This window comes from Talpa occidentalis, unplaced genomic scaffold (genome assembly GCF_014898055.3).
Source record: "Talpa occidentalis isolate TD23 unplaced genomic scaffold, MPIMG_talOcc4v2.1 talOcc4.16, whole genome shotgun sequence".
Classification (NCBI taxonomy): domain Eukaryota; kingdom Metazoa; phylum Chordata; class Mammalia; order Eulipotyphla; family Talpidae; genus Talpa; species Talpa occidentalis.
In genome coordinates, this window is record NW_023601653.1 from 37,898,984 (window position 1) to 37,925,732 (window position 26,749).

The 26,749-nt window shown below is 37.9% G+C and overlaps 1 protein-coding gene across 14 annotated transcripts in view; it reads left to right on the plus strand.

Annotated features, from left to right (window-relative positions):
• GRIP1 (glutamate receptor interacting protein 1) overlaps positions 1-26,749 on the plus strand; it is a 694,619-nt gene that overhangs the window by 424,173 nt on the left and 243,697 nt on the right. For 8 of the 14 annotated variants that reach the window (XM_054696248.1, XM_037514035.2, XM_054696247.1 and 5 more), the window contains exons 1-2: positions 4,450-4,475; positions 5,585-5,883. The exons of the other annotated variants lie outside the window; for them this stretch is intronic. In XM_054696248.1, the coding sequence (XP_054552223.1) occupies positions 5,631-5,883 (253 nt within the window). In that variant the 5' untranslated portion in view covers positions 4,450-4,475; positions 5,585-5,630. Of the gene's footprint in view, positions 1-4,449; positions 4,476-5,584; positions 5,884-26,749 lie in introns of those variants that run through there. 14 annotated transcript variants of the gene reach the window in all.

Here is a 26,749-nt window from a genome sequence, read left to right on the forward strand (position 1 = left end):
CTGAAATCCACTGCTGAGGGGAGCAGAGGGTAAGTCAGGTCTGCTGCACCATGTGGGTTAGCTCCCTGACTAGGGATTGAACTCGCTGCAGTGGCTGCCAAAATAGCTTCATAGCACTGAGACTTTAACCCCTGTGCCACCAGGGAGACCCCTGAGAAAAATGTTTAATCATCAAGTTTGTCGGAGTTGCCAGTTGGGTGTGTAAAAGAATGGCCCACAACAGTGCATAATCTGTTAAACTAAAACATTCCAGATGCAAAACTTCAGGACATCAGGTCAGCACCAACCTGTTTGCACTCATTGCAGATCATGAATCAAATTGCTAGCTGCCAAATCTCAAGAGTGTCTTTGATCTCTAATGCCCTCTGTGTTTCAGACTTTGGTTTCTTCTCTAATTTTTTCATAGCAATTAAGATTAGCCTGCGTTCTGACTCCCAATAGATAATCACAGTGACCAGTAATGGAAGCTGCCCTTCAAAGAATGTATTCCTTGTCTTATTGTCTTGTGATTGAAATAATATTTGAAGCATTTCTATTAGGTCCTTTCTACTGAAAAAACTTAAGTTGTATCTCCATTGACCATACTCTAGTGAAGTTCATACTTCAGAATGTACCACGTTCATGGCTTGGTCATCGAGAACTCAAAATTTCCTCAGTCAGACTGACAGCAGATACGAGAGTATTTCTCTAGTAAAATACGTTATTTACTTGCTAAGTTCTTGGACAAAGTCAAGATTAAGGAAGATATCTGGACTGGGGATACTTGTGTCTCTCAAGCATCCTGAGATAAAGCGGGCTAAGATGGACTTTGAGCAGCAAGGTATCCCATTGGCCACATGGCCAAGTAGACTTTTCAAAGCATTATTCTCTCAATGGCTTAAACTGGGACACAGCTTTCTGGGACACTGTCAGGCAGTAACCACCAGTGTTGGCACTACCCATGTGGTATACAGGAAGGAGCAACCAGAGGGGACCTGTATGTCCTTCACTCAGCTGTTGTGGGGTGAAGATGGATGAAAATGGATGACTGGGTGTGGTAGAGAGAATGTGAACTTTGAAGCTTTATGTTTCAGCTCTGTTGCTCACTAGATGTATTGCCATAGAGAACTGTAAAAACTTTATGATGCTCAATTTTCCTTTTTTTTGTAAAATATACATAATACCTAATGCTAAACCCCACGACTTTGGTCCATATGGTATAGAATACATATTTCCAGCTGTCAGCTGTTTCTTTCACTATCTGATAATCCTAGAAAATCAGGTGTGTATGTTCTTTATATTGTTCTTTCTTCCTGGGATTTCTTCATTTCCATGTGTCTGAAATCTACCTCTTCTTCAAGTCTAGTTTAAATACTGTTTTTAAAACAACATTTCAGTGCCACCAAACAGAAATAATTTCTCTTTTTTTCTCTGTTACAGCCGCCCTTGGGGGTGCTCAGTGGCATTTAGTAAGCCCTTCTTTAGGGTATACTCATTTATATGATGCTTTTTATTTTTCCTGATGGACTACAGGCTCCTTGTGAAGGAAATAATATCTGGTCCATCGCTGTTTCTCCCTGCAGTGCTTAGCATGGTTCCTTGCGTCTTGGCAGTCAGTAATTGTGTGTTTAATTGAATTGAATGAGAGAAGTGAAACTGAACTTTGTGCAGATGCTGGACCTTCTTTCTGCCCATGCTTAAGGGACTCAACTTTTTTTTTTGAATTTTTAATTAATTATTTTTTTTAGGATTTATTTATTTATACAAGCACTGGGTACAGTCAGAAGCGTGGGAGGGTGAGCGAATTCACCAGAGCCAGAGCGGGGAACAGAACAGGCAGACTGACGAAATACACTGCTGAGGGGAGCAGCAGGCACGGCAGGAGAGGTCTGCGCACCATGTAGGACCCTCGCCAGTGGCTGGGGATCGAACTGGTGCTTCAGAGGCTGAGGGTAGCTTCGCAGCCCAGCGCTCAACCACTGCGCCACCAGAGGAGGCCCAAGGACTCAACTTTTTAACAGTCTGACTTAACCTAAGGTGTTGACGGAGACAAAGCTGATGACATCCTCAACTTCGCCTACTTATAACCTTCTCTATTCTTCAGGAACCATGCTCCCTTCTGGTAGATGGAGGCACTCTGAGGATTTTTTAGAGTGAATACATTTTTGAAAATTCTATTAAAAAAAGAATCAAGTCTGGGCCTCCCTGGTTGTTCAAGGTATTAAGATGCAACCTATGAAGCTATCCACAGCCACTGCAGCACGAGTTCGATCCCCAGGCAGGGAGCTACCCACATGGCATAGCAGACCTCTCCTGACTTGCACGCTGCTCCCCTCAGCATATTTCAGTCAATCTGCCTGTTCTGTACCCCACTCTGTCTCTGGTGAATCCTCTCACCCCCTCACCTCTGCCTGTACCCCAGTTCTTGTATGCATAAATAAATATATCTTTTAAAAAAAGAATCAAGTCAAACCAACTTCAAACGTGAAATTGCAGGAGAAATAGCTAAACAATCTGCATTTTTATTTGATTTACAGTTAGGAAACATATTGTTTCTTTCTTTTCTTTCTTAGTTATTAATTTAGTCTTGTTTTTTAAACTACAAGAGTATTCATTCCTTTCTTTGTTTAGCCCCTGTGAGTCTGTCTATGCAGGAAAAAACCAAGAGAATGAATTTGCATATTGGATTTTATATGATGAAAGGAAAGTCACAGGAGAAACTTAAGTTTATAAATAATATTCATTTATCAGGATCATAGATGTATATTGTACATTGATTTTTCCCTTCTATATTGTTGTAGAAATAGTTAATTATCAATTTCCTTTATAGTATTATATGTGCAACTAGGTGATTTTTAAAAATGCCTTTACATCTCCAGTGAAAGCACTGAACTTTGAGGTATGGATGCATGTTGAACATTATGGTGCTATTAATTTTCCATATATGACATCAAAAATATTACCAACATAGGTGAAAATATGACCAACTCGCTCATCAACTTCTAAGTGTATTCAGCTTCTTTTTTCATTAAATCCTTGACTTGAATACATTATTTACCCATTCTGTTGATTCTCAGCAACTGCTAATAAACCCAAAGGATTCAGTCTTTCAGAACATTTTCACAATAGTAGTAATCACTCTGCAATGCTTCACAGTGAAAGGAACATTTTGACTGAAATTTAATTCAAATATTTATGGAATGACTGTAGACTAGAAAACTGGAAGTCCCTTGTTCCTTATATTATTTGAGCTTAGGGTGGGAAGAAGACATGTACCCAGTTATTATAGGTCAACCTATGACAAATATGAGAGAGAGAGGCCGCATAAGGATGAGGAAAAAAAGAAATGAACACTTAGTGCACGTGATGTGCTTTTGGGATGGTATTGAAAACATTTAACAATCTGACCAGGCACTGACCAGACACAAGGGACATTGGCTGTAGTCTAGCACAGAGTCCTGCAGAGCTAGACAGTACCCTTTAAGTTGCCAGGTCATGGGAAGGTCTGAGGGCTCTGGGTACAGTGAGCCAGCATTGGGGTAGCAAGAAGGCACTGGTGGGATGAAGAGCTGTGCATGAAGGGCAGGAACTTTTTTTCCACCTATTTTGAAATATTGAATATGAAATATTTCAATGATCACTGATACAGTCATCCTGATGTGAAACAGCAGATGATTAAATATAGACAACCTGCGAGCTGGGCATTGTTAATTATGTTGATAATTTAAAATAAAGAAATGGCATATCATGGACGAAATAGTGGTACACAGCTAGTAAAAGAACAGAGACTGACCAAGGTCTCCCTAGTTCCAAAGCCCACTTTCTGTATTCGTAACTGATTCATCCTGACATATCCAGAGAAAAAAGAGTAGGAAGATGTTCATGCTTATGGTTTACCTTTTGAGCTGGCCTTTGAAGTCAAAGGAAATCTTATCATCAATATCACCAAGAATATGTAATGTCAGGTTAGTTTGTTTATCTGAGTAAGGATTTCTTTCCACCCTTTTCCTAGTTAGCCTTTTGTCCTTCCCTTTCCCCATCTCTATCATTTTCTTTAGATAAAAGTTCTTAGTCTAAGTTTCAGATGCAGGAGAGTTAAGAGCTTCTGGAATCCTAGAGCCCATCACATTTGTGTCTTCCATGTGCATTTTTCCCAATTAATTGCAGATTAGTTAACAGTTATATTTACCAATTATGAATTGATTCATGCATTATTTAATTAAGCAACTATATTTTCTTGGATTGTGTAAATATGGGGCTTGTGTCCTCAAAGTTTTAGGAAGTTAATTCAAAGATACTGCATCAATCCAAATGTGAATTTGTGTAGGAAAGTGATGCATAACTTTCTCCTGGTTCTCAACAACCCCTTTGTCATGCCATTACATTAGAGGAAGCTAACATATATTCCACAGGTGGAAATGTAAGTATTATGATGTCATATAATGTAACATTCTGAAAATACAACATATCCACTTGAATTTCAAAAGACTGAAAAAGTGAGTAGTCTTTCTTTGGCATTTGTATATATATATATATATATATTAATGTCAAGTGATTGGCATTTCCCCTCATGCATACATAACAATGAATACCATAAAGATTTTAGAAAAATTAAAAACCACAGAACTTAGGTACTCAGTGTTGGCAGACACTGCTGGTATGTTAGCTCTGGCCAACATTTAGAGATCATAGATCATATGTGCAGTTCCAGCCTGCATTGTCTGTGGGCTGCTGTTCTTATGCAGTGGTTAAGCTCAAGCTTGGTGTCCTATCTGCTAGGGTTCAACTTTGAGTATTGTTTCTCTGATCTCTAGCTTCAGACAAGTGGTTTAATCTCCATGTGCCACCACATTTCCTCTATAAACTGGAGGTACTAATAATACCTATTTTTTATAGTTTCTGTAGAGAATAAGTGATTGATATAAGGTGGAACTACGGAGGCCAATGTCTTGAAATTCTTGCACCAAAGCCATAGAGATCTCATCTCTCCCAAGTCTCTTTGTGCCAACACTGTTGTGCCAGGGCCCCCTCTTGCTAGTAATTTATCTTTCTACATGGTTTTCCCAGTTCGTCAATGGGATGGAAAGAAATATAGGGGATTGAAACTGTGACATGAATCTAGAGGTTAATTCTGTTTTAATGCAGTGGTGGGGCAGAGGAAGATAATAATTTTTCCAGCTATTTTGAAATACTGAATTTGAAATATTTCAGTATTTTACCTCTAATATAGCCATCCTGGTGCAAAACAGTAAATGATTCAGTATCAAATATAGCCACCCATTTGCAAACAAAAATATTTCAATATTCTACAACTACTCATTCAATTGAGCAAAATAAAAGCAAAGGAAAGCAACACCTCTACTTTATGATTTGCTTAGCAAGATCCCTAATATTTTTCTAAAGTATAGTTTATAACTGCGGCCATGTCCATGAAACTGTCAATCAACATTCCTTGGAAGCCCAATATGCATAAAGCATAAAGAGGGATTTTTTTAAAGTAATTTTGTTTGTAAAAAGTCATTCCACAAGATGCAAAGATTATCAAGGATTCTGTAGTATCACCCATGTCTATTTAATTGAAATCTTATGTACTTTTTTTGTTTAGAGTTTTTTTGAAAGATGAGTGGAAGTTGCAGTTCACTTTGGAGGGCATGGAAAAGTCAGTCAAGAAACATCACATTAGCACCTCTGAACCTTCTCTTCCAACAGCTCTAGTCCTGAACAGCATCTCCTTTAATACTGATGGGTCCATCGGGTACAAAGAAAAGTCCTATTCCTCTGCTTCTGAAGCCCTAGATGCTTACATTGATGATTTTCATTTAAGCTGTGAGCTTCCTGATATTAACAACACAAAGGTTAGCCTGGATCAGAGTCCTCTTAAATTTCTTGCTAAACTAAACAGTGGTAAGCTTTCATTATTCTCTGAGTTCAAATTTTAATTAACAGTTTTAAGAAGATGTATGCACTGAAAGATTTTTTTCTTGGAAAATAGTTGTCTTACAATTTGTGAATCTTTTCATAAGATTGTTTTATAATTTTATGATTCCAACATTTTTTTCAGCAATGGGCTCCTTTGAATTGGGAGTTAATTACCAAAAACACTTCCCAGCCTCCATTTCAGAGTGGCAAATCTCTGGCGGTGGGTGGGTATTAAAGCCCTGAGCTTTGTGACTGAAAGTGTTATAAAGTTACATATGTTCTCACTTAGTAAAATGAGAATAATGATAATATCTTACAGGGTGTTGTGGGAACTAGATGTATGTGAACATGCTCTGTAAATTCTCATGTAGGGTGAGATGTAGGGTCTGTGGGCTCTTTCTGGAACAGTGAGCACAATGAAAAAGGCAGGAACTTGAAGTGTGAATCCATTCTGCTAATGACAGTTGAGATAGGACAGGAGCCATTTACTCTTCTTGATTCTTAGCTTGTCAATAAAATGAAGAAGACAGCACTTTAAGAGCGCTATAATTTAAAAATTCTATTTTATGTAAATGGCAGAAAAATAAAATTGGCCAACTCCAGTATTTCTCATTTAAATAATGTCATCGTAGAAGTGAAAAAAAATGCCATCATGATAGCAAACGTATGTGTGGCTCTGAATTTGTGGCTTACTGGGCATGAAGCCCTTGGGGAAATAAACTTCTCTGGTAGTAGCTTCTCATCTATAGAACTAGGACTAATGATAATAGTAATAGTAAAAATGCCTGTTCCTCCACTGAACATCTCCTTTTTATGGTGCTATGTTAGCATGCACAAAAGAAGTTTGCAAGGTTCTACATGAAAAAGTAAGGTGACATTTACTGTTACTGATTCAGATTATTATGAACGCAGCACTTGCAATACTATCTCCGCTGTACTTGCATGCAAAGTTTAGAGTTCATGAAACAGCTTCTTATTGTTTCATGAGTGAAAAAACACACATAAGCTTTGGCACAAATGTGACCTGCTCTTAGACAAGAGAAAACAAAGTCTCTTTACAATAAATTGTGCCAGCTATAATATTTGGCACAGTTTAATAAGTGGGTGAGGTAGAAGTGGGAAAATGTGGTATAACTACCTCTATTACCTATGCAGTTGAAGTACAAAATACATTATAATTTATTCAGTAACACTGCTATTTTTTTTTCCTGACAAGGATTATCGTTCTTTTTTTGAGATCCAATAGTAGATAGAGTTTTCTGTATTGTTTTTTCTGGAATCCACAGAAAAGAGATTGTAGCTAGCACTTATTAATGACTTGAAAATGTGGGGCAGGCACTGGCTCCTTCCCTTGTCCGCTTGAGTCACTAACTCCACCATCAGTATCATTTTTGACACTTCTTTACAAAGAGAAATAGAATTTCTACTATTTTATGATTATAAAAGTAATATATACTCATGGTGAAAAAATTTCAGGAAACTCATGAGGAGAAAACAAAAACCAACCATAATTCCAACAAAAGAGATATCTGTTAATAGTTCTTAATAAATGTTCCCTCTTTCTAATGCAGAAATAAAGGATAGAATTGTTCTGTCTACATTGTTAAGTGATTTTTTTAAACTTAAATACATGTGGATATCTGTTCATGTGATTTAAACAGTTCCATGTCTTTACATTAAATGTCTCTATAGCTCTTTATTGGTTCTGTCAGAAAAATTTAGCTGTACCATTTATTCAAAATATTACAATCACTCTTATTTTACATACACATGTGGGTGGTTGTCCAGTTATTTCCTTATGATAAATTTCTAGGAATGGACTTTCTAGGTCAAACAGCCTGCATGTGCTTACAAGTTTGCTTTACATTAGTCCACCAGAAAGGACTAATTTTACATGTTTTCACCAGTGGTGTGAAAGGGTCCTTATTCCCAATAATCTCCCTGTTCCTGATGTGAAGGAATTCTTTTTAATCCTTGCCAACTGATAGGTAAAAATTGGTCTCTAAATTTACGGAGCATTTGCCTTTCTTTTTTTGAAAGTTGATATATAATGATTTTCTTTTGTATATTTAAATCTTTACTTCATCTAGGACTTACTTTGCTCTTAGGTATGGTGAAAACATTATTTTTTAAAACAATTGAACCTGTCACCCCACTTTAACCTAAATTTCCATGTATACTTAAGACATCTGTTGCCTTTTGGTTCCATTCATCTGTCTGTATCATTGCTGCACTATTATCACTCTCTTCATTATAGTAGTTCTAAAGTAAGTTTAATGTCTTGGATAGGACAGAGGGTGAGGACTTAGGAGTTGTGTTTATTCTCAATCATTCACTCTTTCAAATGCATATCAAGATCAAACCTCACAGTTCCCAAGTGCTGGCCTTTGAAGTATTTCAATTAGATCCCTAATTGTCTTCCTGGGCCCAGCCTGGCCCCTCCACTAGGCTCTGCAGACCCTGCAACCAGAGAAGACTTTGTGAAGCACAGGCTCTCTCTGCCATTTGTGTGCTGAGGGCACTGTCATAGCTTCATGCTAATAAGGAAATAAGATTCCAACTCTTGAATATGATCTCGGGGCCATGGGGAATCTGGATCCTACTTAATCTAGTTTCAGTTTTTCATCTATACTGTCACCACACACACACATACACACACAGACACACACACACACACACACACTACCCTTGCCCTCCCTCTGCCTGCTTCGATCCTCTTACCCAGACCTGCCTCTTGCCCACGCAGTACACAAGCCACCTCCTCCCTTTCATATCACTCTCCCTGAGATGGCATTTAGCACTGTGTTGTAAGAACCGTCTGTTGACTTGTCCCCCTGCTAGATTGATAAGGTCATTTCAGCTCTATGTCTTGTTACCATTGTAGTTCCCATTGTAACTTGGCCCTGAGGTACACAGGCAATTCTTGTTGAAGAGTGAAGCAGTGAATGACATGTCCCTTCTCCAGGTGTGTTGTGTGTTGTCGCCACACCAGAATCTTTCTTTTTCATTCTGGACTACCCTTTCTGATGACAGTATGGCTATTAATCTAATGTAATCTAATCTATGATATAATTACTGAGAATAAGAAATGATATTTATTTTCCCCTCTCATCTGATAACATGAACTATTATCAATGTTATCACTGTTATTAGTGACCTACGCAGTGCCAGGAGTTGATAACACCCAGAATATCCTCTATCCAGAGGGAGAGAAGGAGATGGCCACAATATTAACACCTTTGGAGGTACTTTACATTCTTTATAAAATTCTCAGCTGATGATTTTTTTGAGTCAGCTTCTCAAAGATTCACGCCCACCACTCCTTCACTCATGAAACTCACTTAGGCTCATCCTGGGAAATTCCCCTAAAATTTTAGCACAGTTTTCTTTGCGCCCCCAGGGCTGGCTGGGCTGCTGATGTACCTGAGCAGTGTTAGGGGCTGTGCAGATCTTTGCACACCCCAAGTGTAACTGCATATTCCTGCTTCAGTGAGTTCTGTGGGGAGCAGCAACACTTTCTATTATCATTATTTCCTCAGAAGCTGCTACAGTTAAGTGAACTGAACCAAACTAACAAATTATCCTAAAGGATCAAGATCACTACTTTGATATGTCACATAAAGCTATAATTGTCAAAAAATGGGGTGGGGATGACCTATCTTACATATCTTAGATCTTGCACAGAAATTTGGGCGATCCTCTCAGAGAATCCTAACACTGTTTGCATTGGATTTTTTTTCACTGTAATGTTCTTCTGTTCCTGTTGTATAAGGAAGTAGTTGGCAAACTATTTCAGGCAATATTTTGTCTCTTTCTGCCTTAAAAGTCATGCCACTTTCCTCAATGTAGTAGATGTGCTTTGGAAGAAGTAGAGAGAAGATTCTCTTGAAAGATTATGGCAAAACCCTGTGTGACTTGTAATTGAAACATTAATCCCTTGAATACTTCTCTTTTAGTTTTAATGCCATATGTGGAGAAAACGATACGCAAATGCTATAACAGCTTATTTTGTGGATGAGAGAGTTTTTCTACTTTCACAGTAACGAAAATCATAACTATTGATTTGAAGGTGGACTGATCTGGAAACCCAAGTAGAGTTTTGATGGATGTAAGAGAGAATAAAATCGTGTCTCTCTATTCAAAGCAACTGGCAGGTGTTGGCTGAGACCTTTATCCTATCTTCAGTATCTGTGGGGCATTTTGCTACATGATCTTTTTATACCAGTGAGGTGGAAAAATAAGGAACCTGTACATTCATCTTCTTATTCTAAATATTATGAGCTTATTTTTTCAATACATGCTTGTCTGATGTTGAATTGACAAAACACATTTATTGTGCTAAATACATCTAAGTAATGTGCTTGGAATTAAGGTTATTGGGCCAAACGTGACCTCCATTCTGAAAAACCACATTCCCTCCCTCCCAGGACTTCATAGTTTATTGGTAACTCAAGTGAGTTTATTTTTTTTTTTAAAGATTTATTTATTTATTCATACAAGCACTGGGTACAGTCTGAAGTGCGGGAGGGTGAGAGAATTCACCAGAGCCAGAGCAGGGAGCAGAGCAGGCAGAAGGACCAAAGTACACTGCTGAGGGTAGCAGCAGGTGGCAGGAGAGGGCTGCGCGCCATGTGGCACCCTACTCCGGTGGCCGGGGAGCAGCCAGGGATCGAGCCCGTGCTTCAGAGGCTGCGGGCTGCTTCGCAACCCAGTGCTCAACCGCTGCACCACCGGGGAGGCCTGTGAATTCATTTTTTTTAAAGAATTATTTATTTATGCATACTAGAACTGGGGTACAGGCCAGAGTTCTGGGGGCAGGGGTAAGAGGATTCACCAGAGACAGAGTGGGGAGCAGAACAGGCAGATTGACTGAAATACACTGCTGAGGGGAGCAGCGGGCAAGTCAGGAGAGGTCTGCTGCGCCATGTGGGTAGCTCCCTGGCCGGGGATCAACTCGTGCTGCAGAGGCTGCGGATAGCTTCATAGATTGCATCTTAACCCCTTGCACCACCAGGAAGGCCCGCTCAAGTGAGTTTAATAGAAAAAATTTCACTGTAGAGTGGTATGTGCTAAGATGAAAGTATGTCTGAAGTCCAAGAAAAAGAGCACATGCATCTAAAACAGGTTAGAGGGTTGGAACAGTTTCCCAGAGGAAATGATCCTCCAACTGAATGCTGAGGGCCAAGTAGAAGATTCCAGGCCAAAAAGAGGAGGAGGGAGAACATTCCGGAGAGAGGCATGGGTATGTGAAAGGCACTGCATGCATTCAAGAGGTTATGGTTACTTTAGGATGGATAACAAGCATGTTTAATTCTTCTTAAAGTTTGTCTCAACTGTGATTTTAATCTCACTGGTGTAACTGCTTGTACTAAATTCATCCAGTTCTTTCTATTTGTCATGTGCTCATTCTCACATGTGGCACCCCCCCCCCACATGTGGCAATTTTTAATAGAAAAGTGGCATTGAGGATATTTGATGCAGTTTTCCCCTTTTTGCTCTGAATTTCTAGACTTTTATACTAGAAAATACAAAAATGAAAAAAAGAATTTGATCAGTTCAAGTGGAATTTTTAATATATATATAAGTAAATAGCCATTTACTAAATCACACTGAGACAGAGATGAAAAGACATAGGGAATGAAATACAGTAGTATAATTTAAGTCCAGTGTACAGTAAGATACATTTTGTCAATACTACCTATTCCTATGAAAAGAAACAAATTGTAAAGAATTTAAAAATATCTCCGTAGGGATTTTCTTGCTATCAATATGAAAACTAACCCTGATATTTAGTAGCTCAGGAGTTAGTGACCTTGCCTGAATGACTTTATTTCTTCCTTGTAGTTTCATGTGGACATTTATAAGTCTTTTCTCTGGTTCTTTGTAACTCTTACAGTTACTTAATCTCTTCACAGCCTGCCTACCTGGAAATCACTTTCCACTTTCTACCCAGTCCTTATGAGCCTGCCTCAATCTGCTCTCCACTCTAACTACTGCACTGTAATTGACCTCTTGAAGCTGATGTCCTGCCCCCTGACCTTGTCCATACATTGTGCTGTTTCATGCAATGTGATTTTACGCCATTCCCTCATGCCTGAAATACTCTCACTCCCCAGCACACTCACCTCCTCATATATCTAACTCCTACTCATCCTTCAACACCCAGCTCAAACTCATCTTCTAATCCTTTTCTGCCCAAGTGCTTTGCCTCCATTCTCCTGCCACACAGCACCCCACTAATGACACCTGGGTATACCAATAGTAGTATTCGCTACTGTTAGTGTACTGTGATGCTAAAAGTAGTGTCTAGCATTTACTAGTATAATTATAAAATGTAACATAGTATATATATATATATATATATATATATATATATAGTATACATATGTGTGTGTATTTGCTACCAATAATAATGCCTAACATTTATTAAGTGCCTTTGTTTGCCAGGAACAGTAAATGTCTTATATGCATTGTATTATTTAATCCTCACAACTGTAATATATTCTAGTAAGAAACTAAGACACATAGCAATTATGTAACATGTCCAGGGGTACAGAATAAGTATTGCCTCTTGTGCTCACTCCAAATCTCCCACACTTTATGTGTGTGATAAAAAAAAACACTATAGGCTATCAAGACCAGGCACCCCAAAAAGGAAAGGAAATAAGAAATCCTAAACCTTATCTTAGACATGATAATCTGATTTTTAAAGGAGCTAAATCTATAAAATTGGTTCTATATTTTATTTGGTTCATCTTAGTAAGAACTGATGATCAGCAGGAATGTAGCCAAAAAGTTCTTAAATGAACCTAGATGAAGCAAAGAACCTGGATGACTAGATCTTGACTTGCTAATTTCTTTTGCTGTCACTGAAAAAAAAGAAATTTAAAGCAGTTGTAAAGGAAAAGGTTAGCAGCCAACGTGGTGGACTTTGAGTGAGAACTACGCTTAAGTTCCAACGTCCTCACTTACCCACACTGTCACCAGTTATTTAGTCTGTCTCTGCTTCTCTCTTTTCATATATAAAATGGGCAAAGTAATGCCTATCAAGGGTGATAGATTGAGATTTAAGTACATTGATATATGTGCATGCACTTAAAACTGTAATGTGTCATATCGTAAATGCGCCCAGAATAATTCGTTTACCGTGGTGAAATGAAATATAAAATATGGCATTTTTTAGTGGTTCCAATGTTCCTTTTTTTTTTTCCCTTAACTCTTTGCTTGCACATTTTTTAACATCTCACCATTACTTCCACCTCCAACCTTAACAACTACTACACGTTTTCGTCTATAGATAACTACACCCTCACTCGGAGGGAGTAATGTTGCTTTTGAGTTTGTGTATGTAAGCTTGTGGCATAGATCTAAACATCCCTCAGATTTTTCATTTATGATGTAGAGTCTCGGTTGACAGCATACAAAAGATTTTTTACTATTCACAGTGTTTTGGTAGTTATCATGGATTTTTGCAGCACTTCTGGTAAAATTGTGATTTATGTTACCAACTCTTTTAGGCAGTTCAAGTAATTTGTTATATTGGAATTTTGCTTGCTTAGTTATCTGTCCCAGCTATACCCTGAAACTTGAAGTTTTATACTCTGTTTATTTATGACCTTCAATTTCTCTGTCATCTACATTATCATATGATAGGCACTTATGCTGGGAAATTGTATAACGGATCTGTGAAATTGGTAGAGGACTCAATGGTCTTAATGGAAAATTGGTTCCCAGGAGACTCCCATTTAATGGATAAAATAAAAAGTTGAGATGTTTAAATTGAATGTAATTACTTTCTTTAGCTCTGTCATTTTTGGTAAATAAAAAAGAACATGAGAACATTGCAAAGAGAAACATAAAATCATTAGCAAAACTTTTGGATCAAAATTAATGATATGTAGTTAAGTTACATACTTTGGGTGTTACATATTGTCATTTGTTTTGTTTAATTAGTTGTTAATGAATATTCTATGTATGTAAAATAAGAGTATGCAGAATGGATAAGCATGTTTTAAAGAATGATAAGGCATTTGCATGCCAATCTCCAAGCTTTAAAAAATAGAACATTGGTTTAGTAGGTCAAGAAATCTCCACAGCTTCCATATGATCCAGCAATTCCACTCCTAGGTATTTACCCAAAGGACACAGAAACATCAATTCCAAAGAGCACCTGCACCCCTATGTTTATAGCAGCACTGTTTACAATAGCTAAGCTTTGGAAACAGCCCAAATGCCCAAAAATAGATGACTGGATCAAGAAGATGTGGTACATATATACCATGGAATATTACTCAGCATTCAAAAAAGATAAACACATGCAATTTGCAGCAACATGGATGGCACTGGAAGGGATCATGCTCAGTGAAAAAGGCCAAAAAGAAAAAGAAAAATACCGGATGGTCTCACTCATAGCAGGAATCTAGAAAACTTAAATAAGGGACCAGGAAAATGAATAACTATAAGAAAGTGAAAATCAAAATCAACAAAAAACTATGAACCAGAGACACTTTTTGGGGGGTGGGGGGCGGGAGGGGAGGGATTGGGGTCAGAATGGGGGGGTTGCAATTGTATGGGGAATATAAAAATAAAATTTATTATAAAAAAAATAAAAAAGAATGTTATATTAAAATAAGAATCACAAATTAAAAAAAAAATAGAACATTGGTGACCATATGAAACCCTTTTTGTCCCCTCAGAGCTGTCATTGTTCTTTATCTCCCCAGATGCAATGTCACCCTGTGTCCTTACATTCTCTATAGTTAACATTTTCTCATGTATAATCATGTATAATTATTTATTTCCAGATTTTGCTAATACAAAAGCAGCTCCAGCTAATTTCCATGTACTTACATCATGTGACAACACAAATTCAAGAGTTTCTCTAGAGTGTGGTAGAGTGACTGGGCTAGGAGTGTCACCTCTCAGCTTTTCTAGGCTAGACCAGACCAACCCCATGTAAAGTGCTAAAGGTGGCATATCAGCTCCCTTTAATTTCTGTGCATTATATTATTTAATGCTCACAAGTACACTGCAAGATATTATCCCTATATAATAAAGAAACTGAAACACAGGACCTCCCTGGTGGCGCAAGGGATTAAGTCTTAGCACTATGAAGCTATCACCAGTCACTGCAGCCTGAGTTCAATCCCCAGCCAGAGAGCTGACCCACATGGCACAGCAGACCTCTCCTGTCTCACCCGCTGCTCCCCTCAGCAGTGGATTTCAGTAGATCTGCCTGTTCTGTTCCTCACTCTGTCTCTGGTGAATCCTCCCATCCCCGTACCTCTGGCCTGCACCCCAGATCTTGTATGCATAAATAAATAAATCTTAAAAGAAAAAAAGAAACTAAAACACAAAGACATTATGTAAAATGTCCAAGGATACAGAGATGTAAGTAGTGCACTATTAGAAGTCAGAGATTTTTTGCCCTCGTGGGACTTACATTCTTTGGAGGAGGAAAACAATAGCCAAATGAACATGTAACATAATGCCAGATGGTCATCAATGCCAGGAAGCACTTGTCAGAATTTCTTCCTTTTGGAGGTTGACTAATAGTCCTTTGTTTTTGTGCAAACAAAGCACATTTTGTTTATCCACTCATCTCTCCATGAACATGGGTTGTCACCTTTCAGCTGTTGTGATTAATGCTGCTGTGAACGTGGATTTATAAATAAGTGTAGAGAAATGGGCATACTGCTTCCTGCTTGTAATTCTTTTGATTATATATCATTGTGGCTTTTAATCTGATTACCAAAGAAGTTGAATATCAATCTTATTTAGATTGGTCATTATTGGCTATTATCTCCTTGTCTTTGCTCTTTTTTAAAATACACATTTATATTTTTTACCAGTTTTTTTTTCATAACTGGTAACTTGTATTTCTTTTCTAATTAATTTTTAAGAGTCTTTTATGTATTCTGCTATTCTGCATATTAATCCTTTGTGGCCTGTGTGTGTGGCATTTTCTTCTCTTGATTTGTCAATTTTATTTACAATCTCTTTATGGTGGCTTCTACTGAATAGAAGCCCTTAATTTTAATATAGCAGAGTTATTTTTTAGATAATCTTAAATAATCTTCTACATTGAAGACATTAAGATATTTTCTTTTTAAAAATTCTTACTAATGCTAACAAACATTTCAGAGAATAAAATATAAAATAATACTTTTGTTAATCTAGTAGGTACAAACTGCTATCATTGTGCTTTTCCTTCTTTTGTTATTGTGGTAAAGTATATATAACATAAAATTTACCACTTAACCATTTATAATTATATAGCTGATTGGTATTAGGATTAAGATGAAATGTTAATAAGATTAAATCTGAAACTTCATGACAGTACTTATTAAATTGTACATTCCCAGACATAATAAGTCACAGATTCTTTGCCCTCATGAAGCTTACATTCTTAGAAAGAGGAAAACAATAGGACCTCCCCGGTGGCGCAGCGGTTGAGCGCTGGGTGACAAAGCTGCCCGCAGCCTCTGGCAGCACCAGTTCGATCCCCGGCCGCCAGGCGAGGGTCCCACATGGCGCGCAGACCACTCCTGCCGCCCACTGCTCCCCTCAGCAGTGTATTTCGTCAGTCTGCCTGCTCTGCTCCCCACTCTGGCTCTGGTGAATTCTCTCACCCTCCCACGCTTCTGACTGTACCCAGTGCTTGTATAAATAAATTAATTAATTAAATTAAAAATACTGTTAAAAAAAAAAAGAAAGAGGAAGACAATAGCCAAATGAATATATAACATGATGCTGGTTTGTCATAAATGCTATCAAAAGACTAAAAGAAAGTCCTGTCATTAGGGCCAGTAAACTTCCCCCCATCTGAACTGTGTGAAAAAAGTAAGAAGAACACATTCAAAGCAGTGTGGGAAGGGTCATCCTAAATATCACGGTCTCTGTAAATTGGATGAAATTCATCTTATTTGTCAGTTAAATATGTACATTGAATGAGATAACCTATAGCACTTCTTTCAGCTTGGAAATTTTTCTAGGATTCTAAGAATCTAGAGGGGTTTTGCCCTATTAAACCTCCATGGGGTAAACTATTTAGAAGGAAATTATCTAATAAGTTTAAGCATTCCTAGAAGTAGCAGACTGTAGTTCATTTCCAATCCTGGTCCTTAACTCTATGTACTGGTAATTTTTCTTCATTTCTGATAAAACCAACTTAGATTCTGGCTGCAGCACTGTTGATGGAGAGCCATTTGGAAAGGGATTTCCCTATCATTAAGATGACTCTGCAGAGAAAGCTATAAAAGCAAGTCTTCCATGATTGGCTGCAAAAAGTAAAGCACTAAAATTGCTAAGTAATACTATAGATTTCAAAATTTATGTGTATTTTTAGAGTGAATCTCATAAAAGAAATGATTATTTAACAGTCTAAATTCCTGAAAATGGTTTTCATACTGGGAAAAAAGTGTAACACATACTGCTATACTTCTTTATCTATCGACATTAAAATGTAAATTTCACCTTGGAGCGTGTGGAAAATCTTTCCATGGAATGAATGCTAAATTACGTGTGACAGGTGATTGTGATTAATCACTACTTATTACCAGGAGAGGAGGAAAAGAAGCTTTGTTGCCTAATGAAATATAACATAATGGAAAAGGAAAACACAAAGATGGACTATTTCTGAAGTAAAACATAAACCATTTCACATCTCTATAAAAAGCTGAATAAAAGCAGATGACTCTCAAACTTCCCATGCACCTGAGGGCTTCTTCCCTGAGCTCTGACCCTCTTGAACTTGAAGTTTCAGAGTTCCTTCAAGACAATACTCTCAAGTATGCTTAAAGTATATTACTTGACTGTCATTGGCAACTTAAGTTTAAAACTTGCCAGTGGAAATGGAGGATACCAGAGATTACTCTGACTGTGGCCAGAGGGGGTGAAAGCAGAAGAGGTGAAAGCACAGCCTCTGGAACACAACTCCCTTGTTCAAATTCTAGTTCTCTCACTTACAGCTAAGAACACTTGGGCAAGTTGTTTAACCTCAGCTAATTTCTGCCCCTTAGTATATTGGCAATGGTGGTAACTGAGTCTATGTCTTTACTGATTATAAATAAAACTGTTGTCATCTTTGGATATTCAAAAGTTATAAAACATCCATTTCCCTCTTTTTCTATGCCCTTGATTTTATGAATAAAAAATGAAAATTTCATTTACAAAAAAAGTCATTTAAAAAACTATCGCCATTCCTATGTCTGTTATAGCGACTAATAGAGTCCTTGGTCCTCCCTTCTTTCCTGGTTTTTAGGCAAGACACTTACCCTCAGGGGGTGTTAGTTTTCTTATTGACAATATGCAGGTGGTAACAGATGATAAGGATTGTAGGTCCCATGAGGCCTCTGAGTGTCACATTTTGTCACTTTGTAATAAATCTGTGAGGATTATATATGTTGATCTGTGAGAATTACGTATTAATAGATCTGTGAGGATTATGTATGTTTGTTATGTATGTTTATGTAAGGTTTTAAGTCTTGGATTCAAGTACAGGTTTCTACAGTTCTGCAAATAATACGTATTGATGGTTGTGTATGTGCCTTTTTCTGCAGAGAAAGTCTTTATCTTTCAAAATACACTTAATATCTCTGACCCAAGAAAGATTGTGCACCACTTCCTCAACATGAGACTTAGTAACTCCTTAAGTAAGACTTGGCTCTGACCTGATCAAATATGTCCGTATCAATTCAAGAGGAAAGTGTTCAGCAAAATAGAATTTGGTGTTCTCTGAAAACACAGTAAAAAGAAGGGCCACAGAATAAGTATTGGCACCATTCAGGGAAGTGAGGCTATTTTAGTGAAGTCATCAAGTGGTCCAGACCCATACCTAGATCATCCTTGATGAGAAGACAGAGAGGAGTGACTGAGGTGTCCTGTTAGTGGGCTTCTGTTAAAATGCATTGCCATCCCGTTATGTGGAGCTTATTTTCTTTTCCTTCCCCACTCACCCAACAATGTTCTGATTACATTTTGTCTCCTGTGTAGTTCATATAGTGAGTATTATTGGACCTATGCCAAAAAATTCCTCATTCTACATCTCTTAGTATGTATAATCTCCTCAGATTAGCGATACATGTCCCACCTCTGAGAAGTGGGGATCACTCTGATTTTTTTTAACTAATCACTTATTTTATTTTTTTATTTTAACATTTATCATTTTTTAAATTTTTTAGACAATATTTGCTTCCCCCCACCCCCTCAGTTTGAATTCCCATAGAATTTCCTTCCCCAAGGCCACCCATGCACCATCACTACAGTCCCCTGTGCTCCTCCCTCCCTCCCTCTGATCCCTCTCCCAACTCCTTCCCTGCAGGATGTCTCTGCAGGATGTCTGTTTTTGCTTTGTTGTGTTTTGTACTGTTATTATTTTTTTTACACTGATGTCTTATTTGGTTCCCCTATATTCCTGTTTGTCTTATTTGGTTCCCCTATATTCCTGTTATAAAGTGAAACCATCCAATATTTTTCTTTTTCCTTCTGGCTTATTTCACTGAGCATAATTCCTTCTCGCTCCATCCCTGTTGCTGCAAATGACATGAGTTTATCTTTTTTGACTGCTGAATAGTATTCTATTGTGTATATATACCACATCTTCTTGATCCAGACATCTATTTTTAGGCATTTGGGTTGTTTCCAGGTTTTACCGATTGAAAATAGTGCTGCAATAAACAAAGGTGTACAGGTGTTCTTTTGAATCACTGTTTTTGTTTCCTTTGGGTAGATCTGGTAGTGGAATTGCCAGATCATATGGTTGCTCCATTTTTAGTAGACTGAGGAGCCTCCAGATAGCTTTCCATAGTGGTTGGACCAGTTTGCACTCCCACCAGCAGTACAGGAGAGTTCCTTTTTCACCACATCCTCACCAACATTTGTTGTTGCTTGTTTGTGTGTTTTTTTTTTTTAAGATTTATTTATTTATTTATACAAGGACTGGGTACAGTCAGAGGCATGGGAGGGTGAGAGAATTCACCAGAGCCAGAGCGGAGAGTAGAACAGGCAGAGTGATGAAGTACACTGCTAAGGGGAGCAGCGGGCGGCAGGAGAGGGTCGCACCATGTGGGACCCTCGCCCGGCCGCCAGGGATCGAACTGGTGCTGCAGAGGCTGCGGGCAGCTTCGCAACCCAGTGCTCAACTGCTGCACCACTGGGGAGGCCTGATATGTGCCATTCTTACTGGTGTAAGGTGGTATCTCAGTGTGGTTTTGATTTGCATTTTCCTGATTATAAGGGGAAAATGTTGAACATTTTTTTCATATGCCTGTTGGCCATTTGCATTTCCTCTTTGGAGAAATGTCTTTTGAGTTCTTCTGCCCATTTCTTGACTGGATTATTTATTTTGTTTTTGTTGAGCTGTATCAGTTCTTTGTATATCTTTGTGATCAGTCCCTTATCAGTTGAATGGAGTGCAAAGATTTTTTCCCAATCAGTGGGGTGTCTCTCTGTTTTGGTTAATGTCTCTTTGGCTGTACAGAAGCTTTTCAGTTTGATGTAATCCCGGGTGTTTATCTTTCCCTTCACTATCACTGCTTTGGGTGATGAGTCTTTAAAGATGTTTCTGAGATGTATGTCTTGTAGTGTTTTACCTATATTTTCTTCTATATATTTTATGGTTTCAGGTCTTATGTCCAGTTCTTTTATCCATTTTGAGTTTATTTTTGTGCACTTTGAGAGGTAGTGATCTAATTTCATTTTTTTGCATGTGGAAGTCCAGTTTTCCCAGCACCATTTATTGAACAAACTGTCCATGTTCCATTGCATATTCTTTGCTCCTTTGTCAAAGATTAGTTGTTCATATAAGTGTGGCTTTATTTCTGGGCTCTCTGTTCAGTTCCATTGGTCTGTGTGTCTGTTTTTGTTCCAATACCAAACTGTTTTAATTATTATGGCTTTGTAATATAGCTTGAAGTTTGGAAGTGTGATACCTCCTTTCTCCTTTGTTTTCATCAGTAGGGCTTTGGCTATTTGTGGTTTTTTTGTGGTCCCATATGAATTTCATCAGTATTTGTTCTATTTCTTTGAAGAATGCCATTGGGATTTTTATTAGAGTAGCATTGAATCTGTATATTGCTTTTGGGAGGATGGCCATTTTAATAATGTTGATTCTTCCAATCCATGAGCAGGAGATGTCTTTCCATTTTTTTGTGTCTTCTTCAATTTCTTTTAACAGTGTTTTATAATTTTCTTCATTTAGGTCTTTCACCTCTTTTATGCTCTCTGACTTTAATAAACAAAAACAATTTCTAGACCTGCAATGTAGAAGACCCAAAAGAGAACAATGATTAATCACCAAGGCATGAACTGAGTGAAGCAAAGACGCTGTCATAAACTCACTATCCCTTCATAGCTCTTCTTATATCATGTTCTATGTTGAATTTATGTAGGAAAGAGTACCTACGTCATAAGGTTTTACAGAAATTAAGTGAAATAATACATGTAAAATAACTCACTTAGCCCTTGGCAGGTAGTCCGCATTAATACATGTTCATTCTATTTTGTCTTAGTTCTATTACTTGAAAAACTCACTTTGTTATAATCTTCTAGTTAGACATATATTTCTGTATCAATTGTCTTTCATGGTAGAACCCCATGCTATATAAGCTGTCATCCATCTCCCAGAATGACCATGATTTGTCCTTTTCCCCTGTTACATAGAAAGTCAGATGGCCCTGGTAGAGAATAGCATTGTATTAAGAGAGAGAGAAAAAGTTTGCCTCTTCCTGATGCTACTAATTGGAGGAAAACAACAACAGAAAGAATGATATCCTATGCATGCCTTTGGTATTGCTGTGATATTCATTATGAGATTAGGTGTAGTGTTTGTTTTTCTCATTAACAACTTTTTTCAAGTTCTATTTGAATAGCCCTTTTAAGCAAAGTCAATGAACAAACACTTGTTAAAAGCCCACAATGTACAAGATACAGTGTGAGGAACAAAAATAAGTAGAACATAGCCCTAACTCCAGTGATTCTCTTGTCAAGTCCATGCCCAAGGAAATACCAGCTTTCCCAATCGTCTTCCTATCATTGCAGTAAGTTTTACTTTCTTCAGCTACTCTCTAAAGTTTTCCCAATAAATGCAGCCAAAATGTATGGAAATTTGGCTTTGCAGGATTTTCTTTTTCTTTTTCTTCCCTGTTGGATCATCTCCATAAAATCCTAAGAATAGAATAGACATTTCTCCTTCATAGTGATTTTCACCTATTGGAGAATATCTTTTACTGTGCTGAAAATGTGGTGAGCTGCAGAAGATGTTGCTTTGTGATTCATAGGAGTGTGATCAATCCATTCTAAAAGTCTCGGCCCACTGCCAACATAGACTTCGCAATCTTAGAATGGTAGAACAACTTAAGTTTTGAGGGTTTGGTATTAAACAACCCGGGAAAGTGTTCTCCATTTTATGGTACTGTCAACTGACTTGACTAAACCTTACTTTTCTCACCTGGAAAATGAGATCCATTCTTTCACTCAAAAAAAAAAATTTGTACAAATTGAGCTCTAAAATATTCATTTTTCTGCTCCATAGTGTTTTTTAAGTTTCTTCAGGGCACAGAGAAAAGAAAAAAAAATCCAGGGAGACACTGAGTTGTGATTTGAGCACGATAATACTGGATTTTTTTACATCTTTTTCAGTATCTAGCAAAAAGGGGCTTTGTGTATTGAGGGTGTCAATATAAAAATAAAGCAAAAGCTTCCTGAAGGTCTTCTCAAGCTCTGCCTTTTATTTAATAGTGAACCAGAGACTAAGGATTTTTCAGGGGTAAAAATTTGTTTAAAATCAAAATTAAATTTGTATCATTTAAAAAATATGTTATAAGGCATTTTGGTTACAAAAACTTCAACATGAAAATATAAAAGATGAATGGTTCTGTGTGCTTTCAAAGGAAAGCCTACGGATACAGTATATAAATAATTCATTGCCTCATGAAGAAGATAAACATCTCTGGATGAAAATGGACCCACTGTGCATTTGCAGCATGCTTTTAAGGATGGTGTCCTCTGTAAATGAATTACTTTTTATTTTTGTAAAGTAGTGTATTTTAGTACATCAATTTTGATTCGGTTTAATAATTAACCATGACCTTTCCCCAGTGTTTTTATATTGTAGCTCTTCCAGAAATTGACTTCTATATAAAAATCACATTTGAATGTTCACTTGAGTTAAAGCTTTGAGCAAATATTATGACTCAAGATTATAATTAGAGGCTTTAGAACTACCAGTCATAGAGACAGCTCAGTAGAATCCAAGTGTATTGTCGTTAGTGCTGAAATACAGCACAAGGGCCTGGATTCTCTTTTACCGCAGATATTTTGATGATGTTGTTCTGATACCTCTGTGACATGTTGGTTATCACCCACTTAGGCTTCCTGCTACTCATACTGATGAAGTTTGTCAGTTCTATGTGTTTCCAGTGTGTGAGGGATTACTGCAGCAAGAACTATCCATTGTGTAGGTCTTACCAACTTCCAGAGCACTTGCTAATGTGTTGGAGGCAATATTTTTATATGGAATGGAGCCTCCTCAATTAAACCAAAATACAGCTAACAACTTTTGGCCCTAGTAAAGGATAAATGATTAGACAGAATTAAATTTTGTATGCTGATATATACAGATATATATATTTGCACTGAAAAAATTGCCTGAATACTGAATTATGTTTCAGAGTAGATTTAACATTTCTTGAAAGCCAACATTCAACAAATGATGGTGGAGCCCCTACTACTTGTGAGTTTCTGGGAATATAAAGTTGCAAGTCTTTGCCCTTTTGGAACTTAGCATTTAGTGGGGAAATAGAGTTCAATCAAGTAATGACAAAAATGGATCAATAGTTCTAAACCGTGAAACAAAAGTTTCTCAACCTCAGCACTACTGCCATTTTGGACTAGAAGACTCTTCACTGGGGCCAGGGGAGGGCTGTCCTTGTCATCATAGGGTGTTTAAAGGTATACTTTACTTTACCTATTATGTGGTAGGTAAAGTACCTACCACATAGGTACTTTAGCAACTCTCCCTCTCTAATTGTGGCAGTCAATAATGACTGCAGATGTTTTCAGATATCCTCGGGAAGGGGGAATAAAATCACCTCTGAGATGCACTAATTACTTTGAAGGAGAAATACCAGAAGTTTTGAGATCATCTGACCGAGAAACTGGACCTAAACTGGCAAGGTTTCTGATAAGTGACTTGGTTGCATTTGTGTTAATCTCTAGTGATTAACACACAGCAGAAAGAATGAGCTGGGACTCAAGGACTGGGAGAGGTGCAAAAGGACATGTTAAAAAAAGGAGGGGAAATGAGAAAAAAGAATTATTTTTGGTTTCTTTCTGAAGGCCAGTATTCCATTCATGTTGATTACCTGGTGACTTCCCCAAGGACAGCGACAGCATTTCACTCCCACTGAATCCCCTGCATTCACTGTAGGGTTGGATACATAGAGACACACAGGGAATTTTCATTGGAGGCATAATATATATCCAGTCTAACAGGCACAGTGAGATATAATATGACCAGGCCATGCTCTCTGGTGTTAATGAGCTCATTTAGATATCCTCACATTGAATGGAGGTTATAAATAATTCTTCAGGGAAGAGAGAAAGACTTCCCTGAACAAGTGACATTTGAAGAGCCGTGAAGTATAAATAGGCAGGTGCCCGATGGAAGTGGGTTTCTTCAGATGCTCTGGGGTGGAGTCCTGGAGTATCATAGGGTCCTCCTCAGTACTCCTTTTGTGGTTTGTCAGCGTTTTCGTTGTTGTCCTTAGAACTTTAGGCACAACTAGATCTAAATGCTCAAATATTAGGATTAGTCACCTTGGATAGATAGATGATGGATGGATGAATGGATGGATGGATGGATGGATAGATAGATAGATAAATAGACAGACAGACAGATAGATAAATTCCTGTAGCTATCTTCATATATCTGTCTGTATATGTCTTTGTCTTTTTCCCCCTCTCTTCCTCCAGCTTATTCTCAGGCACTCCCTCCCATCCTTACTCCCCAGCAAGGCCAACTTCTCTCATAGTGATATTACACCCTCTCAGCACCACCTCTAACAATATATGTTCTTCTGTCTAACAGCTCCAACCAAAGGCCACAGAGGCATTGTGCTATGTCTAACAGGATCACCCCTAGTTCCCTGGACCAATCACTGTGCCCCAGCAGTGCTCTGATCAACCAAGACTAGGTCTCAGTAGACTCCTCCCAAATCTTCAGGTAGAATCACCTCCAACGCTTGGGTTCCAATGGCTTGGGTTCAGAATGGGGAAAGATGTTTCTCCAGGTAAATCCAAGTACAGATAAGGGGAAAGGGAAAAATGGCTACTAATTACATAAAATTACATAAAATCTTTCCTGTTCATCTCTCTCTGACTCCTCAACTTTGAGGTCTGTAAGACATGTACATGGCACATGGAGGACAGTGAGTGCATGTGGTGGATATATGTTGAATTAGTGAGTGAATGAGCAAGTGAACTGAAACCTTCATTTTGTTTTACATACAGAGCTCTGACAGTTGAAGGAGAAGATTCAGTGTAACCAACTAGGAGTCTGGTAGTCAGAGAAACATGGTGGAATTGGTTATTGTGTTGATTTCAGGGTTGCAGTCTCTTCCCTAGTATGAAATGTATCATCCTAAGGTTAAACACTAATGTCTGCAACAAAGAACCAACCTCGTAAGAAGCCAATAGTAATACAGGCCTCCTCGGGCAAATGTCAGACTGTCTTGAATGATGAGAAAGAGCACCTAAGTATTCTTTATCAAAGGAAAGAGTACAGATGTCCTAATGCTCTGTAGCACAGATAATGGCTCAGCTGTCAGTGGCAGGTTGAGCAAGAGCCTGATCTGTAAGCACCTGCGGTTAGAAAATGGGAAGGCACGGTGTGCAATGACATTTGGAGCTTAATGTCCATGCAAATGAATTACTTGGATCAAGCAGAGATGGTCGGAGAGCACAAGAGCATGAATCCTGGTAAAATAGCATCCATGCCAAGTCCCTGGGTGTCCCAGCTCAATGCCCTTTCTTTTTGCCACCTGCAGTCTCACCTCTGTAAGAGAAGCTGCCCTCTCTCTCATCAGGATTCTATGCTCATTTCCAGAACTGTGAAATGTGGAGTTGTGGTGCTGATTATAACTTTTTTTTTTCCACTGAACAGACTTTATTAGCCTTTTTGGATAGAAACAGGAATTTATTTGCCAGGAAGGATGATCCCATCATACTTCTGCTGGAACCAGCACATGGCCTCCTCTTTGTGTACCTTTTTTTTTTTTTTTAATTTTATTTATTTATTTATTTATTTATTTATTATTTAAATTTTATTTTTATATTCCCCTTACAATTACAACCCCTTTATTTTGACCCCAAGCCCACCTTTCCCCCCCACCCCCCATAGAGTGTCTCTGGTTCATAGTTGTTTGTTAATTTTGATATTTTCTTTCTTATAGTTATTCTTTTTCCTGGTCCCTTATTTAAGTTTTCTAGATTCCTGCTATGAATGAGACCATCCGGTATTTTTCTTTTTCTTTCTGACTTATTTCGCTGAGCATGATCCCTTCCAGCTCCATCCATGTTGCTGCAAATTGCATGTGTTTTTCTTTTTTGAATGCTGAGTAATATTCCATGGTATATATGTACCACATCCTCTTGATCCAGTCATCTATTTTTGGGCATTTGGGTTGTTCCCAAAGCTTACCTATTGTAAATAGTGTACCTTTTTTTTTAATTGAGGCTGTAAGCCTTTCTCATCTTCCCCATTTCACAAGAGAGGGGACCGAATGTGAGTCACTGGCAGAAGAGAGACCAAGAGAAATAAGGACAAGATAGATTTATTAAGAGAAACTGAAAG